Source organism: Rhinatrema bivittatum, chromosome 18 (assembly GCF_901001135.1).
Source record: "Rhinatrema bivittatum chromosome 18, aRhiBiv1.1, whole genome shotgun sequence".
Classification (NCBI taxonomy): Eukaryota; Metazoa; Chordata; class Amphibia; order Gymnophiona; family Rhinatrematidae; genus Rhinatrema; species Rhinatrema bivittatum.
This window is the reverse complement of record NC_042632.1, coordinates 4,867,762-4,892,581: the sequence shown is the minus strand read 5'-3', so window position 1 is coordinate 4,892,581 and position 24,820 is coordinate 4,867,762. Positions and strand designations below refer to the sequence as shown.

The following is a 24,820-nucleotide window of genomic DNA, read 5'->3' as shown; positions in this document are numbered from 1 at the left end:
ACATCTCCTGGGCTACCTTAAGAGACGATTGTGTGAGTGTTACCATCAAGGACTTGTTCCTGAACGCAGCATGCTTTGCCTACTCACTTTCTTAGTTTCTCTACAGCTCAACCACCTTGGGATCACTGTTCCAGAACCTGAGGGACTACATCCCAGCCGGGCGCTTCCAGCTCACTATTGCCACCTCTGGTGGTTTACTATTTTGTCTAATAAAAGAACTAGTGTTTGTCTGTCTCCTACACTAAGCCTGACCAGTGGTCCCTCTCGGGATTTCCCCCGAGGGCGTGGTCACCTGCCTCTGTGTCCAAGGATCCACCCACAACTATTCTAAATAACTACAGATTGCTAAAGACCAGCTTTAACAACAGAGCTTTCTGACAAGTCCAGAGTTGGTAAATCTCTTCAGCTGTAGCCTGAGCTGCTGGTGATGTACCTGATAAAGGTATTGGAAGTGGTGGTAATGGTTGACGACCATAAACATTCTGGAATGGAGTAGATCCAGTGGCAGAAGCAGGATGAGACTTCAGGGTGAACTCAGCCCAGGGTAATAGTTCTGCCCAATCACTCTGCCTAGAGTTGACATAGGCACGAATGAACTGTTTGACAGTCCGATTCATTCTCTCTGCCCATTTGATTGGGGGTGATATGCTGATGTCAGGTCTAAGGCGAAGTCAAATTTACAACACAGCACCCTCCAGAACTTGGCGATGAATTGAACACCTCTGTTGGAAACAATGTGTTTAGGAATGCCGTGCAGGTGGAATATATGCCATATGAACAGCTTAGCAAGTTCTGGGGCAGATGGTAGTCTGGGTAATGCCAGGAAGTGCACCATTTTTGAGAAGCGGTCCACAGTGATCCATATAATATTGTTCCCACTTGAAGGCGGTAAATCAATGATGAAATCAGTTGTGATGTGTGTCCATGGTTCATCTGGAACAGGTAACGGCTGAATGAGACCCCAAGGGCAACCGGCAGGAGGCTTTTGTCTGATGCAGATAGCGCAGGATTCAACGTATGCTTGGATGTCTTTTTTCATAGATGGCCACCAATAGAAGCGTTGTAGGGTGGCAAGAGTATGGGCCTGTCCAGGATGGCCGGCTAACCGGGAGTCATGAGCCCAGTTCAGAAGTTTCTTCCATAGTGTCTGAGGGACCACTGTTTTACCAGCTGGAACAGAATGGGTAGCAGCCAGAACTATCTTCTCTGGATTGATGATGTGACAGGGTGCGTCAGGAACATCTTCAGGTGTAAAGGAGCATGAGAGGGCGCCTGCCCGGACATTGTTATCAGCAGGACGGTATTTGAGCAAGAAATCAAATCTGTTGAAGGATAATGACCATCGGGCTTGGCGATGGTTGAGTCTCTGCGCATGACGTAGATATTCCATGTTCTTGTGATCAGTGAACACTGTTATCTGGTGTTGTGCACCTTCTAGCCAGGGGCACCATTCCTCGAATGCAAGCTTGATAGCGAGCAACTCTTTGTCACCAATACCATAATTTCTCTCGGCTGGAGAAAAGCATCTGGAGAAAAATGAGCAGGGATGAAGAGTATGCATATCACTGTGCTGACTGAGCATGGCCCCCTATGCCAGCATCAGAGGTGTCAACCTCGATGATGAATGGCCGATGAGGGTCAGGATGACATAAACAAGTTTTCTTGAGGAATGCCTCCTTAAGGGCTTGGAAGGCAGTGACGGCGTCCGGAGACCACTGTGAAGGGTTGGCTCCTTTTTTAGTCATGGCAGTAAGTGACGCTGTCAAGATCGAGTAATTCTTGATGAATGTGCGATAATAATTAGTGAAGCCCAGGAAGCGATGGAGAGCTTTAACACCAGTATGTTGAGGCCAGTCTTGCATGCTTTTTGTTTTTTGGGGGTCCATTTGGAAGCCTTTGTTGGACACAATGTACCCTAAGAAAAGAACAGACACCTGGTGGAAAGCACACTTCTCAAGCTTGACGTATAGACAATTATCCCGCAGCTTCTGCAAGACTTTGATGACATCTGCTTGGTGGCTCTGGACATCACTGGAAAAGATGAGGATGTCATCCAAGTATACGACCACACACTGATATAACAAGTCTTGCAGGATATCGTTCATCATATTTTGAAATATGGCCGGGGCGTTGCACAGGCCAAATGGCATCACTAAATACTCGAAGTGGCCATCGCAAGTATTAAAGGCCGTTTTCCACTCGTCTCCTTGACGAATGCAGACAAGGATGTAAGCGCCCTTTAAATCCAACTTTGTGAAGATCTTTGCGCCTTGGAGCCGATAACTCTGAAATTAATGGTAAAGGATACCGATCCTTGATGGTAATTTCGTTCAAACCTCTATAGTCAATGCAAGGGGGTAGGGATCCATTCTTCTTGCCGACAAAAAAGATCCTTTCTGTAGATTTTCTTGAATATAGGCTGACATGGCCTCAGTTTTAGATAATGAGAGTGGATAAACTCTTCCTCTGGGTGGTTCTGTATCGGGCTTCAAGTTAATTGCACAGTCAAATGATCTGTGTGGTGGGAGCACATCAGCTACTTGTTTGGAAAATACATCTTGAATGACGTGTACTGCGGTGGTAAACCAGGGAGAGCAGTAGTGGTGGCCATACATGGTAATGGGGTTACTTTTTTCAAGCATCTGTCATGGCAGGTCGGGCCCCATTGTGATAATTCCATTGAAGACCAGTTGAACTGGGGAGAATGGTCTTGAAACCATGGGTGGATAGCAGAAATGTGATGGTCTCGGTATGCAGGGACCTAGTGTGTAGGCAAATGGGTTGTGTGGTGAGCGAGACATCTCCTGGCAATGGTTCGGCATGTATGGAAGACAGAACCAGCGGTGTGAGTACTGATTTGGTAGGAATTCGTAGGTGCTCTACCAATCTTTTCAGAATAAAATTCCCACTTGCACCAGAATCGACTAGTGCTTGTGTGGCGAATTCAAGAGGCCCAGAGATGATGGAGACCGGGAGAGTCAGTAGAGGAGATGGTGCAGTCAGACCTAGGAAGAGTCCTTCGGAGGATCCTAGGTCTGCATGTTTCCCGGACAGATGGGACAGGTTTGTACTGAATGGCCGGTTCTCCCGTAAAACATGCATAGGCCCATCTTCTTGTGAAAGCGCTTCTCTTTGGCGGTTAAGTGGCTACGCCCTAATTGCATGGGTTCGTCTTCTTCTTCAGGATTAGATAATGCCTGGACCAGAGCTGAAGGCAAGGAGTGAGGGCGATTACCTCCGGAGGAATATCTCTTGAGAGGTTTTATCTCAGCAGATTGCTCTCATATACGACGGTCAATCCATCCAGCGAGGTCCATAAGAGAACTTTGTCAGGCAACTTAGGTGCGGCAAGTTCATCTTTTATCCGGGAGTTGAGGCCTTCTAAGAAGATAGCTTGTAAACAACCCGAATCCCAAAGAAGTTCAGAAGACAGGGTTTTAAATTCCATTATGTAGTCTGGGAGTGGCTTAGTCCCTTGTTGGAGGTGAAGGTGTGCTGAACCGGCTACAGACTGGTATGCAGGATCATCAAATACAGACTTGGAGAGTCAGAAAGCCAGGCAAGTCATTCAGGACTGGATCATTGCGTTCCCATAATAGTGAAGCCCAGGCCAGGGCTTTTCCATCCAACAAAGACAAGCTATACGTCGTCTTGGTAACTGCAGTAGGGAAGTACAGCAGTTGTAAGGAGAAATGCATACAGCACTGATTTAGAAAGCCCCTACACAATAGGGAGTCTCCTGAGAAACGAGTAGGGGCAGGCAAAGGAACTGTAGTACGTCCGGTAACCACCAGAGGCGATGCATTCTGGTCAGAAGTAGGAGAGTATTCAGTCTGGCGTTCAGCTGATTAAAGGAGGTAGTCGACATCTCCAAAGTCCTCTGTTGCTCCGAAATCCGTTGGGCCAGGCCAGGCCAGGGATGGCCTGTAAGGCTGAGAGCTGAGCCGGGTCCATGGAGTTAGCAATCTGCTATACTTGAACTTGGTTTGTGGGCCCTTGGGTCATGGAGAGAGCTGACTCCACCCACAGGGAGGAGCCCTGTGGGGACTCTCCACGACAGGCGGACTTTCAGCAGTGATGGACACAGGAGTCAGAGATATATTTATTATACAGCAAAGAGAAACAAAAGGAGCGGGTTTGTAAACTCAGTCCTTGAGTAGGAAGACCTAAGATGGATTCTCCAGTAGTGGTCCGCAGAGCGGGGTAACCTGGAAATACTTGCTTCTTGGTAGTTCTTGTGCGTGGTAGCTTCGATAGTGGTGCACAGCACGGGGTAGGCCAGAGATAGATGTTTGTTAGGATCGCCGGCTGCGGCAGCCTGCGACTGGAGCCAGGTCTCATGGCTGCCGGCAGCAGGGAGCCTCGTCCAGGGCCGGGAAGTCTGTTGCGGCGACCCTGACCTAGAATCTTACCAGGGGCTCGGGTTTCCGGAGGCTCTGCGGAGGTAGGGTGCCTCAAGCAAATTGCTTTCGCGGCCGCTGCCGCGGCCAGGACCGACCAATTGAGCTCTGCTCGGCCGGGCTCACTCCTCCCCCTTCTGTCTCTGTAAAAGTAAAATGTAAATGTAAGACATTGATAAGACAGGCTAAGAGAGAATTTGAAAAGAATTTGGCCGTAGAGATAAAAACTCATAGTAAAAACATTTTAAAATATGTCTGAAGCAGAAAGCCTGTGAGGGAGTCAGTTGGACCATTAGATGATCGAGGGGTTAAAGGGGCACTTAGAGAAGATAAGGCTATCGTGGAAAGATTAAATTATTTCTTTGCTTTGGTGTTTACTGAAGAGGATGTTGGGGAGGTACCCGTACTGGAGAAGGTTTTCATGAGTAAAGATTCAGATGGACTGAACCAAATCATGGTGAACCTAGAAGATGTGGTAGACCTGATTGACAAACTGAAGAGTAGTAAATCACATGGACCGGATGGTATACACCCCAGAGTTCTGAAGGAATTAAAAAATGAAATGTCAGACCTATTATTAAAAATTTGTAACCTATCATTAAAATCATCCATTGTACCTGAAGACTGGAGGATAACTAATGTAACCCCAATATTTAAAAAGGGCTCCAGGGGCGATCCGGGAAACTACAGACTGGTTAGCCTGACTTCAGTGCCAGGAAAAATAGTGGAAAGTGTTCTAAGCATCAAAATCACAGAACATATAGAAAGACATGGTTTAATGGAACAAAGTCAGGATGGCTTTACCCAAGGCAAGTCCTGCCTCACAAATCTGCTTCACTTTTTTGAAGGAGTTAATAAACATGTGGATAAAGGTGAACCGGTAGATGTAGTGTATTTGGATTTTCAGAAGGCGTTTGACAAAGTCCCTCATGAGAGGCTTCGAAGAAAACTAAAAAGTCATGGGATAGGAGGCGATATCCTTTCGTGGATTACAAGCTGGTTAAAAGACAGGAAACAGAGAGTAGGATTAAATGGTCAATTTTCTCAGTGGAAAAGGGTAAACAGTGGAGTGCCTCAGGGATCCGTACTTGGACTGGTGCTTTTCAATATATATATAAATGATCTGGAAAGGAATACGACGAGTGAGGTTATCAAATTTGCGGATGATACAAAATTATTCAGAGTAGTTAAATCACAAGCAGATTGTGATAAATTGCAGGAAGACCTTGTGAGACTGGAAAATTGGGCATCGAAATGGCAGATGAAATTTAATGTGGATAAGTGCAAGGTGATGCATATAGGGAAAAATAACCCATGCCATAGTTACACAATGTTAGGTTCCATATTAGGTGCTACCTCGCAAGAAAGAGATCTAGGTGTCATAGTGGATAACACATTGAAATCGTCGGTTCAGTGTGCTGCAGCAGTCAAGAAAGCAAACAGAATGTTGGGAATTATTAGGAAGGGAGTGGTGAATAAAATGGAAAATGTCATAATGCCTCTGTATCGCTCCATGGTGAGACCGCACCTGGAATACTGGGTACAATTCTGGTCGCCGCATCTCAAAAAAGATATAGTTGCGATGGAGAAGGTACAGAGAAGAGCAACCAAAATGATAAAGGGGATGGAACAGCTCCCCTATGAGGAAAGGCTGAAGAGGTTAGGGCTGTTCAGCTTGGAGAAGAGACGGCTGAGGGGGGATATTATAAAGGTCTATAAGATCATGAGAGGTCTTGAATGGGTAGATGTGAATCGGTTATTTACACTTTCGAATAATAGAAGGACTAGGGGGCATTCCATGAAGTTAGCAAGTAGCACATGTAAGGCTAATCGGAGAAAATTATTTTTCACTCACCGTACAATAAAGCTCTGGAATTTGTTGCCAGAGAATGTGGTTCGTGCAGTTAGTGTAGCTGGGTTCAAAAAAGGTTTGGATAAGTTCTTGGAGGAGAAGTCAATTAACGGCTATTAATCAAATTTACTTAGGGAATAGCCACTGCTATTAATTGCATCAGTGGCATGGGATCTTCTTAGTGTTTGGGTAATTGCCAGGTTCTTGTGGCCTGGTTTTGGCCTCTGTTGGAAACAGGATGCTGGGCTTGATGGACCCTTGGTCTGACCCAGCATGGCAATTTCTTATGTTCTTATGTTCTTAACTTGCCAACGCTTATGCATTATCCTATTTTCTTCTGTTGGATCCTTCTTCCAGATTTTGAATGAAGATCTTTTGGCTAAAATAGCTTCTTTCACCTCCCCTTTTAACCATGCCGGTAATCGTTTTGCCTTTTTTCCACCTTTCTTAATGTGTGGAATACATCTGGACTGTGCTTCTACCATGGTATTTAACAATGACCATGCCTCTTGCACATTTTTTACCTTTCAGTTTTTTTTCTAATAATTTTTCTCATTTTATCAAAGTTTCCCTTTTGAAAGTTTAGCACAAGAGCCATGGATTTGCTTACTGTCCCCCTTCCAGTCATTAATTCAAATTTGATCATATTATGATCACTATTGCCAAGCAGCCCCACCACTGTTACCTCTCTCACCAAAACCTGTGCTCCACTGAGAATTAGATCTAAAATTGCTCCCTCTCTTGTCGGTTCCTGAACCAATTGCTCCATAAAAATGTCATTTATTCCATCCAGGATCTTTATATCTCTAGCATGTACTGATGATACATTTACCCAGTCAAAATTGGGGTAATTGAAGTCTCCCTTTATTACTGCACTACCAATTTGGTAAGCTTCCCTAATTTCTCTTAGCATTTCACTATCAGTCTCACCATCTTGACCAGGTGGACAGTAGTATACCCCTATCACTGTAGTCTTCCCTGACACACAAGGGATTTTTACCCATAAAGATTCAATTGTGAATTTAGTCTCATGCAGGATGTTTATCCTGTTGGACTCTATGCCATCCCGGACATAAAGCGCCACATCACCTCCCGGGTGCTCCTCTCTGTCATTGCGATATAGTTTGTAACCCGGTATAGCACTGTCCCATTGGTTGTCCTCCTTCCACCATGTCTCTGAGATGCCAATTAAGTCTATGTCATCATTCACTGCTATACATTCTAATTCTTCCATCTTACTTCTTAGACTTCTGGCATTAGCATACAAACATTTCAAAGTTTGTTTTTTGTTTGTATTTTCATTCTGCTTTTTAATTGATAGGGATAAGTTAGAATTTTTTAGCTCAGCTGAGTTTTTAGTTACAGGCACTTGAACTACTTTTCTTATAATTGGAACCTCACTGTCTGGATGCCCTAATTCTAATGCATCATTAGTATCCTTTGAAGATACCTGTCTCCGAACCATGCGCTGCTGAGAAACTGTTGGCTTTCCCCTTTGTTCTAGTTTAAAAGCTGCTCTATCTCCTTTTTAAAAGTTAGCGCCAGCAGTCTGGTTCCACCCTGGTTAAGGTGGAGCCTATCCCTTTGGAAGAGACTCCCCCTTCCCCAAAATGTTCTTGTCGATCAGGTCCAGTACTCACTCCATAGTGTTGCAGTTGAGATATTGTGGTAGCAGCCACAGCGACCCGGAGCAGGAACACTGAAGGGTCGTCCATAGAAGTAGCGAGAGGTACTCACTAAGCTGGTGAAGGTGAGACTTACAGAGAAGGCTCTCCGTGGAGCAGATAGCCCTGAGTGCAGCAAGGCCCCCGAGGAGCAGGTACCTGAGTCACTTAGTCAGGAATGCAGGAACAGCGAGGCGAAGCGTCTCAGAGAAAAGGAATTGAGCAAGATGGAATCCTTGCTAACTCGTTGGTAGGAAGGTCTGGTAGGCTTAAGTACATGTAGGCAGTGACATCTGCGAAGGGGACGCCCCCGATGTTCCTGCCATGACGTGGATAAGATGGAGGCAGGCGCGCGCATGCCCTAAGTTACACCACATTCAAGATGGCGACCAGGATCGCCCACGCCATCCCGGGGACGCCAGGGAGATCGGTGAGCAGAGGCAGTGGTGGCCATCTTTGCCAGAATTGGAGCTACAGGGCAAAATGAGGTGAGCAGCAAAGGTCGCAGCCACCTGCGACTGATGGGCGCAACAGATGCAAGTGTGAAGATGTGATTCTTCACGGCTCTAGAGCCCCACTCCCTAATCCGTGTGCATCTCGACCCTGAATTCGGCGATTTAACTGCTGCGGGTATCTTCAGTGACTTTAGCATTTGAGGATTCCACTTTTTGGATAACATTGGGGATAGATACAAACTTTTATGTCCTTTAAGATGAACCGGTGGAAGAAAGGAAAGCCGGCGATCGGCAAAATGGTGTACAGCACCAGTAATCCTCCCTCACCCAGCGCTCAGATTGAGGGGGTAAGTGACATTGCGGCACAAATCATCATGGCCTTAGATGGCAGATTTGAGAAAATTTATGAAAAATGTGCTGAAGTACAAAAGTTATTTACCAAAAACACCAAACATATCCAGGAGGTCGAAGACCATCTTACAAGTGTGGATGAAAGGGTGCAAACCCTGGAAATTGAATTAATGTTGATAAAATTGGCAGCGATAAAAAGCTTAGCTTAAAATTGATGATCTGGAAAACAGATCTTGTCACTGCAATGTTAGAATAATAGGCCTCTCTGAAACGTTAGAAGATAGGGCGCTGCCTGATTTTACAGTGACATGGCTCAGCGAGGCCCTCAATATCTCTGAGGCTCATGGGCTGTTATGACTGTCCAAATCCGGAAGTGGATCCTTAGGCCGACCGACCCGGAGGGAACGGTCGGGAGGCAGAACTCACACTGGGTTGACGAAGCTTCACCTGGAAACCCGTGACCCCTCCAGAGGAGCTGTGGGAGCCCGGGTCGCTAGAACTTAGGAGTCTTCACCCTGGAAGTCCGAGGTCCCCCCAGGAGGAGCCCGTAGGGACCCGGACCGCTGGGACTTAGGCGAAGAACCGAAGAAATCCAGGGAAGGAGAGTGAACCGGAGTCAAGGCGACAGGCAGGCAGAAGTCAGGGTCACGAACCGGAGGTCAAGGCAGGTGGCAGGCAAGCAGAAGTCAGGGTCACGAACCGGAGGTCAAGGCAGGCGGCAGGCGGCAGGCAAGCAGAAGTCAGGGTCACGAACCGGGGGTCAAGGCAGGCGGCAGGCAAGCAGAAGTCAGGGTCACGAACCGGAGGTCAAGGCAGGCAGAGATCAGGCAGAAGCAGAACCGCAAGAGCAAGCAGAAGTCCAGGAACCAGGCAGCAGGCAAGGATCAAGGTCAAGCAGGCAGAATCCAAGACGGGCAGCAGGAATCAGGAACCGGGTAGACAGAACGGCAACTAGTACTTCAAAGAAGGAACCTCGTTGCAAGGCAATTAGAAAATCCCCGGTCCCCGGTTTAAATCCCCTTACCCGGTGTCTGACGTCATAGGAGGCGTGTCAGCACATCCGGGTGCTGACGCTGAAAACGCTGGCCCCTGCGCGCGCACGTTCCCCCGACGAGGGGAGGAGTCTTCGGCGGCGTCTCCCTTGTGGAGATGCCGCTGCCATGCGGCCTGGAAGGCCGCGAATCGGGCGCTCTGCGGCGCGGTCCTCGGCGTGGGAGGGAGAGGTAAGTGCCCGGTCACCACCCTAATGACCGGAACTGTAACAGTACCCCCCCTTTTACGCCCCCTCCGAAGAGGACCGGGTTTCCCGGGATTATCCAAGTGAAACTGAGTCAGCAGAGACTTGTCCAAGATATTCCTTGCAGGCTCCCAGGAGTCTTCCCCGGGGCCACAGCCCTCCCATGCAAGTAAATACTCCCATCAACGATTGTGAAAGCGCACATCCCATACTTCGTGTACTTGGTAAACAGGTTCCTCAGGAGAAGAGGTTGCGATATCATCAGGAGTAAGACGATGAAAACGAGAGTACACCACAGGTTTCAAAAGGGATACGTGAAACACGTTGTGGATACATAACGATGATGGGAGGCGAAGCCTATAGGACACCAAGCCTATTCGTTCTGCCACGGGAAAAGGACCACAGAATTTGGGGCACAACTTGCGAGAGTGACCTGGGAAGTGAAGGTTCTTGGCACTTTCGAATAATAGAAGGACTAGGGGGCATTCCATGAAGTTAGCAAGTAACACATTTAAGACTAATCGGAGAAAATTATTTTTCACTCAACGCACAATAAAGCTCTGGAATTTGTTGCCAGAGGAGGTGGTTAGTACAGTTAGTGCAGCTGGGTTCAAAAAAGGTTTGGATAATTTCTTGGAGGAGAAGTCCATTAATGGCTATTAATCAATTATACTTAGAGAATAGCCACTGCAATTAATTGCATCAGTAGCATGGGTTTTTCTTAGTGTTTGGGTAATTGCCAGGTTTTTGTGGCCTGGTTTTGGCCTCTGTTGGAAACAGGATGCTGGGCTTGATGGACCCTTGGTCTGACCCAGCATTGCAATTTCTTATGTTCTTATGGGAGGAGTCATCTCCACTTTAACTAAGAGTCCACACTATGCCTCAAACCCAACAGAGGAAGAGTTAGGGGTGGGAGTCAGCTGGGCTCACAGTTTTGCAAAGCCCTATTGCATGACTAACTACACCTTTCTCATTAGCATTAGGCTGTGTGATAGGGCTTTATTGCACATACTGGTTTGAGAGAGTGAGACAGAGACATAGACACACACAGACACTCTCTAGCCATAATGCCCTCACACTAGATAGGTATTTATATCTCTATGGGAAGCCCACCTAGTAACTTGAGGTGAGGTTTAGATATTAGTGTAGGGCTTAGGGGCCACTTTGACATTCAAAGTGAGACGTATGAACAGTACATTGCTCTCTTGTGAAGATTTGATGACTTTCGGAGTACGGAAACTCACCCAAAGATGAGATTTATGCAGTGTTCTCTCAGCCTATCTTGATGTTACCCAGGTAGAGAGTCCATCAAGCTAGGTTGAGAGAACATTGCACAAATATCATCTTTGGGTGAGTTTCCTCACTCCGAAGGTCCTCAAATCTTCACAAGCGTACGTCTCACTTTGAATGTCAAAGTGGCCCCTAACCTGTACACTAATACCTAAACCTAACCACAAGTTCTAGGTGGGCATCCCATAGAGATATAAATACCTATCTAGTGTGAGGGCATTATGGCTAGGCTCTCTCTCTCTCTCTCGCTCTCTCTCTCTTCCTCCCCCCCAAGGAGGGCCCTGATAGCTAGGCTGGCTCTCCAGGAGCTTCAAAACTACTAAAAATGGTCCACCCAGTGGTTGTATGCAGGAAAAACAACAATTCCAAAATGTATCACAAAGTGTGAAAAGGTTAGCATTTCACATAGGTATTAGTGCACTTTGCAATAAACTGCCTATTACCATAAAACACACCCCTTTTCCTATCGCATGTGATATTTAATGCATTTTGATAAATCTAGGCCTAGGTGACATGTTATTTGTGAATGACAACACTAAAATTAGTCAATCACTAAAATCAGGATTAATTGTATGTTATTCTAAATTATTTATTTAAAACCTTTTCTATACCGTCGTTTAGTAAAGCACCGTCACAACGGTTTACAATGAGGCACGTAAATATATATTTGGTGAAATTCTTACTAACAATGTGCCAGAATATTTATCGGTAACAAGTATTCATAATATAAGGTATATGTTGTGTGATCTGTATCTTGTCCTTTTTAAAGGTTAATAGGAAACCATACAACCATTGCACTATTTACTACAGAACTCTTAAGTTATTCCATTATAATGTTAGGTAAAAATGATATTGTATACTAATAGGTGTGGTATACGGTGACTTTAGCTTGTTCATTTAGACTTCAGAATCTCCATTCTCTTTGTAAAATGCTTTCTTGAAAAGCCATGTTTTCAAACTTTTTTTAAAGAGTTTTAGATCTCTCTGTAATCTTGTTTCCAGTGGCAATGAATTCCATAGTGCTAGTCCGGCTAATGATAGGGCTCGTTCTCTGACTTGGGTCAGTTTTGCTGTCTTGATTGATGGGATGGGTAGTAGAGCTTTATTAGCTGATCTGAGATTTCTCTGTGAGACGTGTAGGCGTAGTCTGCTTTTTCTTCGTTTATCAGTTTGTGAATTGTGCATAGTGTTTTATAGTGCACTCTTTGTTCTATTGGCAGCCAGTGCAATTCGGCAAGTGTTATTTTGACTATTTTCCTCCTACTTTGGGGGATTATCTATATAATAAATAATATGAGTGGTGAGGGTGGGAGATTTAGGGAGGAGGTGGTGAATCAAACTAGTATCTAGTTGCCAAAGACCTAGTATTCTCACGTTTTCAGATCAAGTATGTGACCTTTGCAAACTCATAATTCTAATACTTTCAAATACTAACTTTACTAACTCATAAAAATAAACCAAAGTCTATTCTCCCTAAATATTCACAATTCTAATTCTTGCAAACAAATACTAATTTATACTAGCTCACAAAATTAATCCAAAGAGTATTCTCCACCCCCCCCCCACCCCACACACACACAATATTCTTAACACTTGCAAACAAATTCTAACATATTATTATTATCTCACAAAATTAATTCAAAGTCTATTCTCCCTAAACACACACAATTCTTACTTGGCAGCAGATTTATCAAACACTTGCTCCATTTTTGTTTATATGCAAAAATTGCTCCAAATTCAATAATGAAAACATCACACTCCCAGTAATTTCAATGTGAAAAATGCTGGGACAAAACACAGATAAATCTACTTCCTACTGTATAATTTTTAATAAATAAAATTATAATCATATTTTAAACAAAATAAATAATTTACCGTCAGGAGGACATTTCCATTTGTCCAGGGCTAAAATGGCTTTAGCAGGTACCAAGAAAGCAAAGGCACTGGCCTGGAAGAGGGGGAGCCTGCAGGGATAAGGAAGAGACCAGTTAATATGCAGGGCTGTTACCAGGGGTAGGCAGGCACCACACTGCCCTTTTGAGTTAGTCTGTGAGCATGCAAGCCCAAAAGGGAAAGGGAAGGGAGGCCAAAAGCACCGACAGATCTATAATATACCAATATGTCTTGTTTTACTTTCTCTATGTATGCAAACAGGAAAGCAAAATACCCACACTGGTGCAAATATCATGAGTAATTTTTAACAAAGCAGACATGAGCAGGTAGCTTTGCTTTGATATTGTCTTCTCAGAAGTTACCCCAGCAGAGATTTTTTGCTGCTTTCTTTGCAGGTAATTTCACTTTTTATTGTATTTATTTATCAAACTTGATTCTTCACCTTCTACCCAGAAGACACCCAAGTCAAGAAATAATCACAAAAAAATACTGACAATGTATGTAGTTCACTCAAAAACTGTGTGAGTTATCTAATCTACCCATCCCCCAGGAATGTCTTTCATAATGTGGGAAAAATATGCATGGTGTATAAAAAGGCACTGAGGGTGGCCAGTAATCAGTTCCCATTTCTGTGGATAGAAGGGCATTTTACCCATGGAAATGCCTTCCAAGGGGCAATTTGCTAAATACATGCATTGATGTAAAGGCAACTTTCTCTTTGAAAATGACCCTACCAAAGCTACCCACACACAAATATACCTGCTAATTTGTAGGCAGATTGTTTTAGCAAATGCCAAAGTGTGTATGTAATTCCAAAGCTTACTCCAGGCCCACTCATAAGAATGCCTCTTCCAATTGCAGGTAAAAATATTTATTTCATTTCATTTATATGCTGCACTCAAGTGGCTCACAATGCTACATCCATAATCATAAAATATAACCATAAAACATAAAACAAACAAAAATTAAATATAAACATTATTAAAAATATAAAGAAAAAATGGAAAGCAATAACCAAATATAAACAAACTGGCCATAGAATAGCAGTCACTAACTAGAGAAACAAGCTAGTGCATCACATCCTTGGCTGTTCTCATGCCTGCAAAATATATAACACCCAATGTTCAAGCCTTCATACAGCAAATAATTTTGAGAGCCATTTAAAAATGTTTAAGTATGTATATATAGGCTCTGTGCATATTTTTACCCACATATTATGCAGGCAGTTTTGCCAAAGTTCATTTTCATGGGAAAAGCACTGTTTTAAAAAGACTCAAGACATGGTTGTTCTGCCAAGCCTTCACCTAACTCTGATGACCCACGGAACCTCTTACGGTTTCGATAGTAGACCATCTTCACTAACAAGCCACGCACTTTACAGACGAGTTAATAATTTTCCTCCTCAATACCTATTACCAGTGTCACCTCTTAGACACCTGGCTATACTCCTATGTCAGCACCCGGCCCGCTGGTTAAATTTCCTTCTCTTACCTCTATGTTAAACCCAACTTCACTGATCCAAGTTTGATTCATCCCTGTTCAATGTAATGCATTCTTATGCAATGGTTATTATTATAATGTAAACCGAGGTGATTTGTAACCTGTTACATGAATATCGGTATATAAAAATGCTAAATAAATAAATAATAAATAAATAAATAAATACATTTTACCCATAGAGATGGCTTTGAAACTTACTGTTAAAATGTGCAAGCTGACAGAAAATGACTCAAATCACAGGCTGTTTCCAGTTATTATTGAGAATATTATAATTAATTCTGCTATTATTGATTGCTCAAGATCAGTACAAAACAAACCTGATTCCTATTGTTGTCTGGATTAAGGTAGTAATTCCCACCCCGGTGAATATTGTCCCAATGAGCTGGCTGATTGTAATCTGGTCCTTGCCCACACAGAGAGCCTCTGCAAGGAGAAATGGGATTGCAATGGTGCCACTGAAGCAGGTCAGGTAGTGCTATAAAACAAAAAGGCAGAAATCACCACTCTGAGGACAGAGAGACCTAGACCTTTAAAAAATAGTCACTTGCCCTTTTCCCCTCCTTTCCAATCACTGTGTATTTATTTATTTAATACCTCCTTGTCAATACAAATCAAAGCAGTTTGCATATTAACTATCATATTAAGTCATTCAAAATATGTGAGTACAATAAAAGAAAATATTAAACATATTATTTAAGAGACATGATACACTAATAAAGTCTAAACACTACATTGGTATCTAACATTTGCAAGTGCAAGGCAGAGGCAGAGAGAAAAGGCAAGGCACAAGGCTGGGTAAATAAGGAGATACAAAGAGTAACATGCACTGCAGGCAGGGGACTTGTTGCTGAGGAAGGTATTGAGCGTGGTTCGGGTTTAAATACACAGCTGTGAGACGTCAATGCCAATGAAACAGTTTCCTGCCATGGGGCCTTTAAATAATGGTACACCTAAGGGAGACTGCAGGAGGAGTGGCATGACGGGGTCCTGGCTACAGCAATGGTATCTTCGGTGTTTGGGAGTGAGTGCAGCTGGTTGCGGGGCCATCCTGAGACCAGCCAAACGTTACACTAGATTGGAGGAAGTACTTTTATTTATCTATTTATATACTGTGTTCTTATATATTATTGATTTAACGCTGTGTTATTTTATATCAATAATACATAATAAAACAGTATACAAACACTAATACATAACAACCTGACATTTAGGAAATATGTAGCTTATATATAAATAAAATACTTCCCCCAACCATGTATAACCTTTTGCTAGTTGCGGGACAACCCTACTACCGGCCTTGCTCACTTCCAAATGCCGAAGATGCCATTGACACGGCCAGGGCACTTCCATGCCACTCCTCCTGCAGACTTCTTAGGTGCACATGTGCACAGTGTGCTGTCATATAAAGGCCCTGTGATGGGAAACTATTCCGTCGGGACTCAGCAATGACGTCATATGGCTGGGTATTTAAACCCCAGCCATGTTCCATACCTTGCCTCAGCAACATGTCTCCTGCCTAGCCTGTAGTGTGTGTGCTCTTCGTGTCTCCTTGTTTACACAACCTTTGCTTAGTTCATGCCTTGCCTTGTTTGTACCCCGCTCTTTGTCTTGTCTGTGTTCTTACCTCATCCATGTCTTCCCTGTCTCCCTTGTCCTGTCTGGTCCATCCTGCCCTGCTTCATCCCCTGGTGTCTTGTTTGCCTAGGCATGATTCTCTGGTACTGACCTCGACTACGGACCATGATTTCTCTCTTGCCTTCCACCTGCCCTGGCCCTTGGCCTGGACCCGGATACTGTCAGCTCACCACCTGCCCTGACCCTTGGCCTGGACCTGGATACAGCCCTGACCACCACCCATCCAGGGACTCTCCTATACCACCCATTGAGGGACACTCACTTAAGTCCTGCCAGTCCTTGGAATCCAGAGGCTCAACCTACTGGGAATGGGACTGGTTCAGATGAAGCTCCAATTCCTGTTCCAGCAAGGGCATTTCCATCAGCTGTCTAGTGGGCCTAGTGGGTTTACCTACTAGGCTGTGTCAACCTAAGGGCTTACCAACTGTGACACCCAGCCTTTGCTGCCCTGCAGAACTTCTTTTTAAGAGGGACCGTCCAAAACGTTATCGCAATATTAACAGCAGTAGATCATTCTGAAGGTGTCCAGGCAGGAGACTGAGCTAGTTCGTGCTTCACACCCATATGGAAACCATTTGACAAACCTAGCTCTACTTCTATCTGTCTAATTCTGCTAAGATTTCCTCCATTTTTATTTCAATTAACCTCCTCTACTTCAGCTATCCTTTGCCACACTTATACTCACTTATTCTTCTTCAACTGTAATGGACTCTGCTGCTCTTTTATTTTATTTATTTATTTGTTTGTTTGTTTGTTTGTTTATTTATTTATTTAAAAACATTTTATACTGCCCATAACAGAAAGGTTTGGATAAGTTCCTGGAGAAGAAATCTATAAACTACTATTAATTAATAGGGAACAGCTACTACTTGTTGCCGGGATTAGTAGCAAGGGAACTATTTAATGTTTGGGTACTTGCCAGGTACTTGTGACTTGGATTAGCCACTGTTGGAGACAGGATGCTGGGCTTGATGGACCTTTGGTCTGACTCAGTATGGCATATCTTAATTCTTATTCATAATTAAAAAAAAAAAAAAAAAAGGTAAAACAATAACGCGCAAACAGTTTCTTCCAGCTAACATGCAAATACAGCTTCTATTGTCCAAATGCTTCCTGAAACAAATAAGCTTTTAGTTTTTTACGAAATGCTACTAGATCAGAAGAACGCAAACCTAATGGAAAAGTATTCCATACTACTGACCCAACAATTCACAAGCTTGACATCAAGTTTCCTGCAAAGGATTCTTAAGAAAAACCTCATGTGCAGAATGGTGAGACACACAAAGATCATAAGGAGAAAACAGTTAAGTTAAAAAAGTGGGAGCTACACTATTTACATATTTAAATATTAAAACCAGAAGCTTAAAATAAATTCTCTGATCAATAGGTAACCAATGCAGCTCTTTAAAAAATGGGGTAATGTGCTCCCATTAATTACCACCCAACACCAATTATTCTTCAGAATTCTGCAGAACTTGGAGGTCCTTAACTTGCACTTTTTGGAGCCAAACATAAAGAGAAATGCAGTAATCCAAAGTTGTTAGAAGAAAAGCCTGCACTAAGTTACAGAAATCATCACAAGAGAAAATATACTTGACAAGCCTTATCATCTTCAATTTAAAATAACCTATTTGTGAACTATCTACAGTTGGAAGAATTGCTGGACCAAAGGCAGCATGGATTCACAAGGGGAAGGTCCTGTCAGACAGATCTGATTGACATTTTTGATTGGGTGACTAAGGAATTAGATAGAGGAAGAGCACTCGATGTCATCTACTTGGATTTCAGCAAATCTTTTGATACGGTCCCGCACAGGAGGCTTGTTAATAAAAAGAGAAGCTTAGGAGTGAGTGCAGAGGTGGTGACCTGGATTGCAAACTGGTTGATGGACAGAAGACAATGTGTGACGGTAAATGGAACTTACTCTGAAGAGAGAGCGGTGTTAAGCGGAGTGCCACAAGGATCGGTGTTGGGACCAGTCCTATTCAATATCTTTGTGAGCGACATTGCAGATGGAATAGAAGGTAAGGTTTGTCTTTTTGTGGATGATACTAAGATCTGCAACAGAGTGGACACGCCGGAAGGAGTGGAGAGAATGAGATGGGATTTAAGGAAGCTGGAAGAGTGGTCGAAGATATGGCAGCTGAGATTCAATGCCAAGAAGTGCAGAGTCATGCATATGGGGAGTGAAAAGCCGAAAGAATTGTATTTGATGGGAGGTGAAGGACTGATGTGCACAGAGCAGGAGAGAGACCTTGGGGTGATAGTGTCTAACGATCTGAAGTCGGTGAAACAATGTGACAAGGCGATAGCTAAAGCCAGAAGAATGCTGGGCTGCATAGAGAGAGGAATTTGTTGCCAGAGGATGTGGTTAGTGCAGTTAGTATAGCTGTGTTTAAAAAAGGATTGGATAAGTTCTTGGAGGAGAAGTCCATTACCTGCTATTAAGTTCACTTAGAGAATAGCCACTGCCATTAGCAATGGTAACATGGAATAGACTTAGTTTTTGGGTACTTGCCAGGTTCTTATGGCCTGGATTGGCCACTGTTGGAAACAGGATGCTGGGCTTGATGGACCCTTGGTCTGACCCAGTATGGCATTTTCTTATGTTCTTATGAGAAAGGAAGTGATGATCCCCTTGTACAGGGCCTTGGTGAGGCCCTACCTGGAGTACTGTGTTCAGTTCTGGAGACCGTATCTCCGAAGGGACAGTGACAGGATGGAGGCAGTCCAGAGAAGGTGACCAATCAAGTTTACTTAGGGAATAGCCACTGCTATTAATTGCATCAGTAGCATGGGATCTTCTTAGTGTTTGGATAATTACCAGGTTCTTGTGGCCTGGTTTGGCCTCTGTTGGAAACAGGATGCTGGGCTTGATGGACCCTTGGTCTGACCCAGCATGGCAATTTCTTATGTTCTTATGTTCTTATGGGAGGGTTATGGCCCCGAAGAGAATTTGTGGGAGCCAGTTTCCAACATTCTGGACAAAGAACCTTTGAGACAATTCCACGCACTTCACCCCAGGAAGCCCAGACCCCCCGGGAGGGGCCGTAAGGAGAAGGGGGACTGTTACAATTCCCGGTCCCAAGAGATCCCATCGCGGTACTGCCGCTTCCTGGCTCGGCTCCGGACTGCCCCTCAGCTCCTCCGCGGCGGAGGGATGCCATTGCCTCGACCTCCGCATAGGCCGCCTCCCAACCACGGTGAGGGTGCAACGCCATACCGCCTTGCCTGGTCCCTGCCCCTAGGTGTGCGTGCGCACCGCTGGTCCAGATTTAAAGGGGCCATGGCAGGAAACCTTCCTGCGGCCCCTAGTGATGACATTGCATGTCCTGGATATATTTATTTTATTTATTTTTTTATTTTTTTATATACCGGAGTTCCTGTATCAGATACAAATCACTTCAGTTTACATTTAACAGAAAAACTCTATAGGCTATAGGCTATAAGGCAAGCCCTGACACTCAGAGCTTGCCTTGACAATGGGTCTCCTCATTCTCGCTTGCTTGAGTTCCTGAAGTTGCTGTTCCAGTTCTCCTGTTCCTGCTGCCTGTTTCTGACCTTTGTACTAGACCTGACCTCGCTTACCACTGCCTGCCTTTGACCTTTGGACCGGACCTGACCTCGCTTACCGCTGCCTGCCTCTGACCTTTGGACCGGACCTAACCTCGCTTACCGCTGCTCGCCTCTGGCCTCTGGCCCGGACACAACCTCCCCTCATCCCTCCGCTCTCCTGGGCCAGGCCCGGCCATGCTCTCCGCCTAGCCTGGCCTACTGGACTGGATCAGTGCCGCCTTTGGCTTCAGGCCTCTGGCCTCTCTCTCCTGGTTGCAACCATGCTCTCGTCTACTCCTGGGATCATCCACGCAGAGGCCCACCTAAGACCATCTGGCCTCGGTACCCAAGGGCTCAACCTATGGGGAACACAGGCTGGTAGTGATGAAGCTCCAGCTGGCCTCTGCTTCCCATCTGGCCTCACCACCCGACAGTGAAGCCAGCACTACCTCGGGCCAAGGGTCCACGAACGCAACATACTTTTTGTGTGGTGTGACAAAGATGCGCCTGCATATTGGGCTTGGAGAAATAGTTTGCATGCTTTAATGCAGATGGAGAATGTAGATTCTACTTGATCTTTTAAAAGTAAATTGAGATTTGTAGCCATCTGGAACAAATACATCCAATCGCTCTCCCCTAAAGCAAGAAGTCTGGTATTTAATTATCCTTAATTGTACAATGATTGTATCCTCTGCTGTGTGCCAATATATCTAGCAAGGACGACTTAATTATTCTGTTTCTGATGTTATTACTTTCTCTTTGCTTTACTGTTTGGAATCAGTGTGATCCATGGGAGAGGATGGGGGAGTTTGGGAGGGAACAGGGGGGGGGGGGGGAATTGTAAATGTAAGCTGCACTTGATCTCTGCTATTGTCCTGGTATGCATCAGAGTTCCATGTATACCAGTATTTGTTTGTATTGTTTATGCTTACAATAAAATGATTTCAAATAAAAACAAACAAACAAAAATCTTCTGTAATATCCTATAAGGCCTAGAAACGCTCTCACTTTCACTTTTGTTTGCAGGACCGGCTCCTGAGTGAGCACCTCGATCGTCCTGGTCTGTAGATGGACCTTGGCCTTCCCTAAGGGGTAGCCAAGATACTGGACTTCTTGCCCTCCCAGTAAGCACTTCTTAGGGTTAGCTGTTAGCCCTGCTTTCTTCAGACTGGTTAGCACAGCCTGGAGTTGGCCAAGATTTATCTTCTAAACAGATCCGTAGACCACAATATCATCCAAGTAGACAGCCGTGTACCCTTGATGTGAGTGAAGCAGGCGGTCAACCAATTGTTGAAACAATGCAGGGGTGCCATTAAGGGCAAATTGGAATACAGTCAAATAGAAAAGCCCCCCAGGAGTTAGGATCATAGTCTTCTCTTTCGCCAATGGCATGAGAGGCACCTGCCAATATCTTTTGATAAGATCGAGGGTAGAGATGAATTGGGCCTATCCCATATGCTCAATCAGTTCATCCACTCATGGCATCAGATAGGCGTCGAGTTTTGAGACCTCGTTAACCTATAGAACCTGATGCTCCCATCTGGTTTTGGCACCAATACTATGGGTGAAGACCATTCACTGTTAGACTCCTCTATTACCCTGATCTAGAGCGTCTCCTTCACTTCAGTCTCCATGATGTGGCACCTGGCCTCAGGAATCCCCAGGAGCCATAATTATGTCATGTTGCACCAGCATGTTGCACCAGGTGGTATGACCAGGATGGTTTGAGAAGATCTCGTTTTTCTCTACCAGCTGCTTTAAGTCAGCTGTCTGTGTAGTGGACAGCTGTTCTCCAAAGGGAACATGGGCTTGGTTCACTTCAGGCCCGACCTCTGGGCCAAATACTTTTCCTGTACAATGCCACACTCCTCTGCCACTCATTTCTTCAGGAAGTTTACATGGTTGTTTTGAGCTCTCTTTAATTTATCTGGCTGAGCAATTTTGTAATCCATGTGCCCCATTTTATCCAAAACTTCATAGGGTCCTTGCAAATGGGCTAACAGCTTTCTTTCTGACAATGGAAGGAGGACAAGGATGCAATCCCCTAGCTGGAATACTCATTGGACTGTGGGACGATTGTAAACTTGAGATTGAGAACTCCTTTCCCAGACATAGGTGGGCCACTTCCCCAGCCTTTTTTAGGTAATCCTGCACTCAGAGAATGTAGTTAATGAGGGTCTGCCCAGGGTTTGCTTCTTCTTCCCAGGTCTCATGAGCTATGTCCAAGATTCCTCTCGGTCTCCTCCCATATAGCAACTCAAATGGGGAATACCTCATCGAGCTCTGTAGTACTTCATAGATTGCGAACAGCACATAGAGTAGTAAGGCATCCCAGTTCATGCCATCTTCATCCACAAATTTCCTTAACATTTGTTTGAGCGTTTGAAGTGCTCAACCAGGCCATTGGTCTGTGAGTGATATTCCGAGGTCCGCAGAGTTTTTACCTTGAGCAAAGCACAAGCCTGCCGACAGCAAAGTGAAGCTCTGTGGAATGCCCCTAGTGCATGAATAAATTTGCTCAGATAAAAAAGGGGTAGGCTAGGGGTGCACTAGGGGCATTCCAGGGCAGGGCCAACATTTAACTGTATAAGATGCTATTTTAAAAACTGCGAACGAAACACGCAAATGGCTGTTACCTGTGCGAATTAACACCTGCTAATTATCAGGTGTAAGTCAGAATATAATTATTTATAGGCAAATACTGACTGGATGAAGGGTCTGGGTAAATTGGGAGTGTAGGCTGAAACCCCCCTGGGGGGGGGGGGTGTCTTAAAAACCTAGAGTTAGACTGGGCAAACTAGTGGACGAATTGGTTTCACTGGTAATTTCCTAAGAAAAATATGCAGGCTATATTTCCTTGTGTAGATGATTAAAATTAGGAGGACAAATACACATGCATAGCAAATGTCCACCACTTATCTAGGTAATTTTTAACTCATCCAGCTAAGTGGTGGCAAAGTCGCCACTTATCCAGATAAGTCTTAAAAAGCACTACATAGCTGGTTAAGTAAGATAGTCGGATGTATTTAAATGCTAGTTATCCATCTAAGAACATAAGAACATGCCATACTGGGTCAGACCAAGGGTCCATCAAGCCCAGCATCCTGTTTCCAACAGTGGCCAATCCAGGCCATAAGAAGTAGAACCTGGCAAGTACCCAAAAACTAAGTCTATTCCATGTTACCATTGCTAATGGCAGTGGCTATTCTCTAAGTGAACTTAATAGCAGGTAATGGACTTCTCCTCCAAGATCTTATCCAATCCTTTTTTAAACACCGCTATACTAACTGCACTAACCACATCCTCTGGCAACAAATTCCAGAGTTTAATTGTGCATTGAGTAAAAAAGAACTTTCTCCGATTAGTTTTAAATGTGCCACATGCTAACTTCATGGAGTGCCCCCTAGTCCTTCTATTATTCAAAAGTGTAAATAACCGATTCACATCTACCCGTTCTAGACCTCTCATGATTTTAAATACCTCTATCATATCCCCCCTCAACCGTCTCTTCTCCAAGCTGAAAAGTCCTAAACTTTTCAGTCTTTCCTCATAGGGGAGCTGTTCCATTCCCTTTACAGAAAGCTGCTTTTTCAATGCATATATAAACTAAATCTATTCCATATTACCGTTGCTAGTAATAGCAGTGGCTATTTTCTAAGTCAGTTTAATTAATAGCAGGTAATGGACTTCTCCTCCAAGAACTTATCCAATCCTTTTTTAAACACAGCTATACTAACTGCACTAACCACATCTTCTGGCAACAAATTCCAGAGTTTAATTGTGCGTTGAGTGAAGAAGAACTTTCTCCGATTAGTTTTAAATGTGCCACATGCTAACTTCACGGAGTGCCCCCTAGTCTTTCTATTATCCGAAAACTATCTTATTTATCTGCCTATGTAGCACTTTCCTTTTATTTATCCAGCTATCTTACTGTTACATTTGGCGGTCCGCAGGCTGCTCTCACGAACCGTCACATTCACCTCCTGACATGGCCATATCCTATGTGGCAGTTCGCCATGGCAAAATGCCACCGACCTCCCACATAGCCTAACGCCACCAGCCCTAGCTGACGCACCCTCCTTAGGCACGTGCCGGACCTCTGCCAATTTAAAGGGCCAGTGGTGGGAAAAGCCCAGCGATGCAGGATGATGAAATCACCACTAAAGCCCTATAAAAGGCTCACTTGCTCCTGCCCTCATTGCCTCAGCAACAGTTTCTCCTACACCTGTATAGGGTATTGCTATCCAGCGTCCTTGTCTTCAGTTCTTCATGTCCAGCATCCATGTCTTCAGTTCTTCAGCTCCTTCCTCATTACCCACCTGTTCTTCTGTTCACCTTCCTGCCTGCCTATCAGTACCCCCTTTTCCATTTGGATGGATTTTGACCTCAGCCTGATCCCGGATATGCTTGACTGCTGTCTGCCACTGACCACCGCCTGCCACCAGATAAGCCTGACTGCCAGCAGCTCCTGCCTCTTGCCCAGACCTTGAATATGTCTGACCTCTATCTGGTTCGACCCAGCTACCCTATGATGACCACCTCTACCATCAGCAGAGGCTCTCACCTCTGCTGGCTCCGGCACGCACCCAAAAGCTCAACCCAAATGGAATGAGGGCTAATATAGGTAAAGCTCCAGCTGGGCCTCTGCTTCTCTGGATCCGCCTGCAGGATTCCTCCCTGCAGGTTGCGCCAATCCTGCCTCTGCTCAGGGGTCCACGAATGCAACACTTTTATAGCCAGATAAGTCTTAAAGAGCTCTATTTAACTGGATAAGTCACCACAGCGCTACTTAGCCAGATATTTGTTGCCACTTAGTCATGTGGCTATGATTAAAATACATGCCATGTATTTTTTGATACATAAACATATTGTTGGGTAGACTTACGTATATTTTATATAGTGTGCACACATACATACTGTTGTTGTTTGTTCTTAACTGATTGCAAATTGTAAATCGCCTAGAGCTTCGGCATTTAGACAATGAATAA

The 24,820-nt window shown here is 44.5% G+C and overlaps 1 protein-coding gene across 3 annotated transcripts in view; it reads right to left on the bottom strand.

The window, feature by feature from the left end:
- The window catches only part of SLC23A1 (solute carrier family 23 member 1), an 896,619-nt gene that overhangs the window by 580,573 nt on the left and 291,226 nt on the right, over positions 1–24,820 (bottom strand). For all 3 annotated transcript variants that reach the window (XM_029583351.1, XM_029583353.1, XM_029583352.1), the window contains exons 3-4: positions 14,960–15,117; positions 13,125–13,213 (exon numbers count right to left, since the gene is read on the bottom strand). In XM_029583351.1, the coding sequence (XP_029439211.1) occupies positions 13,125–13,213; positions 14,960–15,117 (247 nt within the window). The remainder of the gene's footprint in view (positions 1–13,124; positions 13,214–14,959; positions 15,118–24,820) is intronic.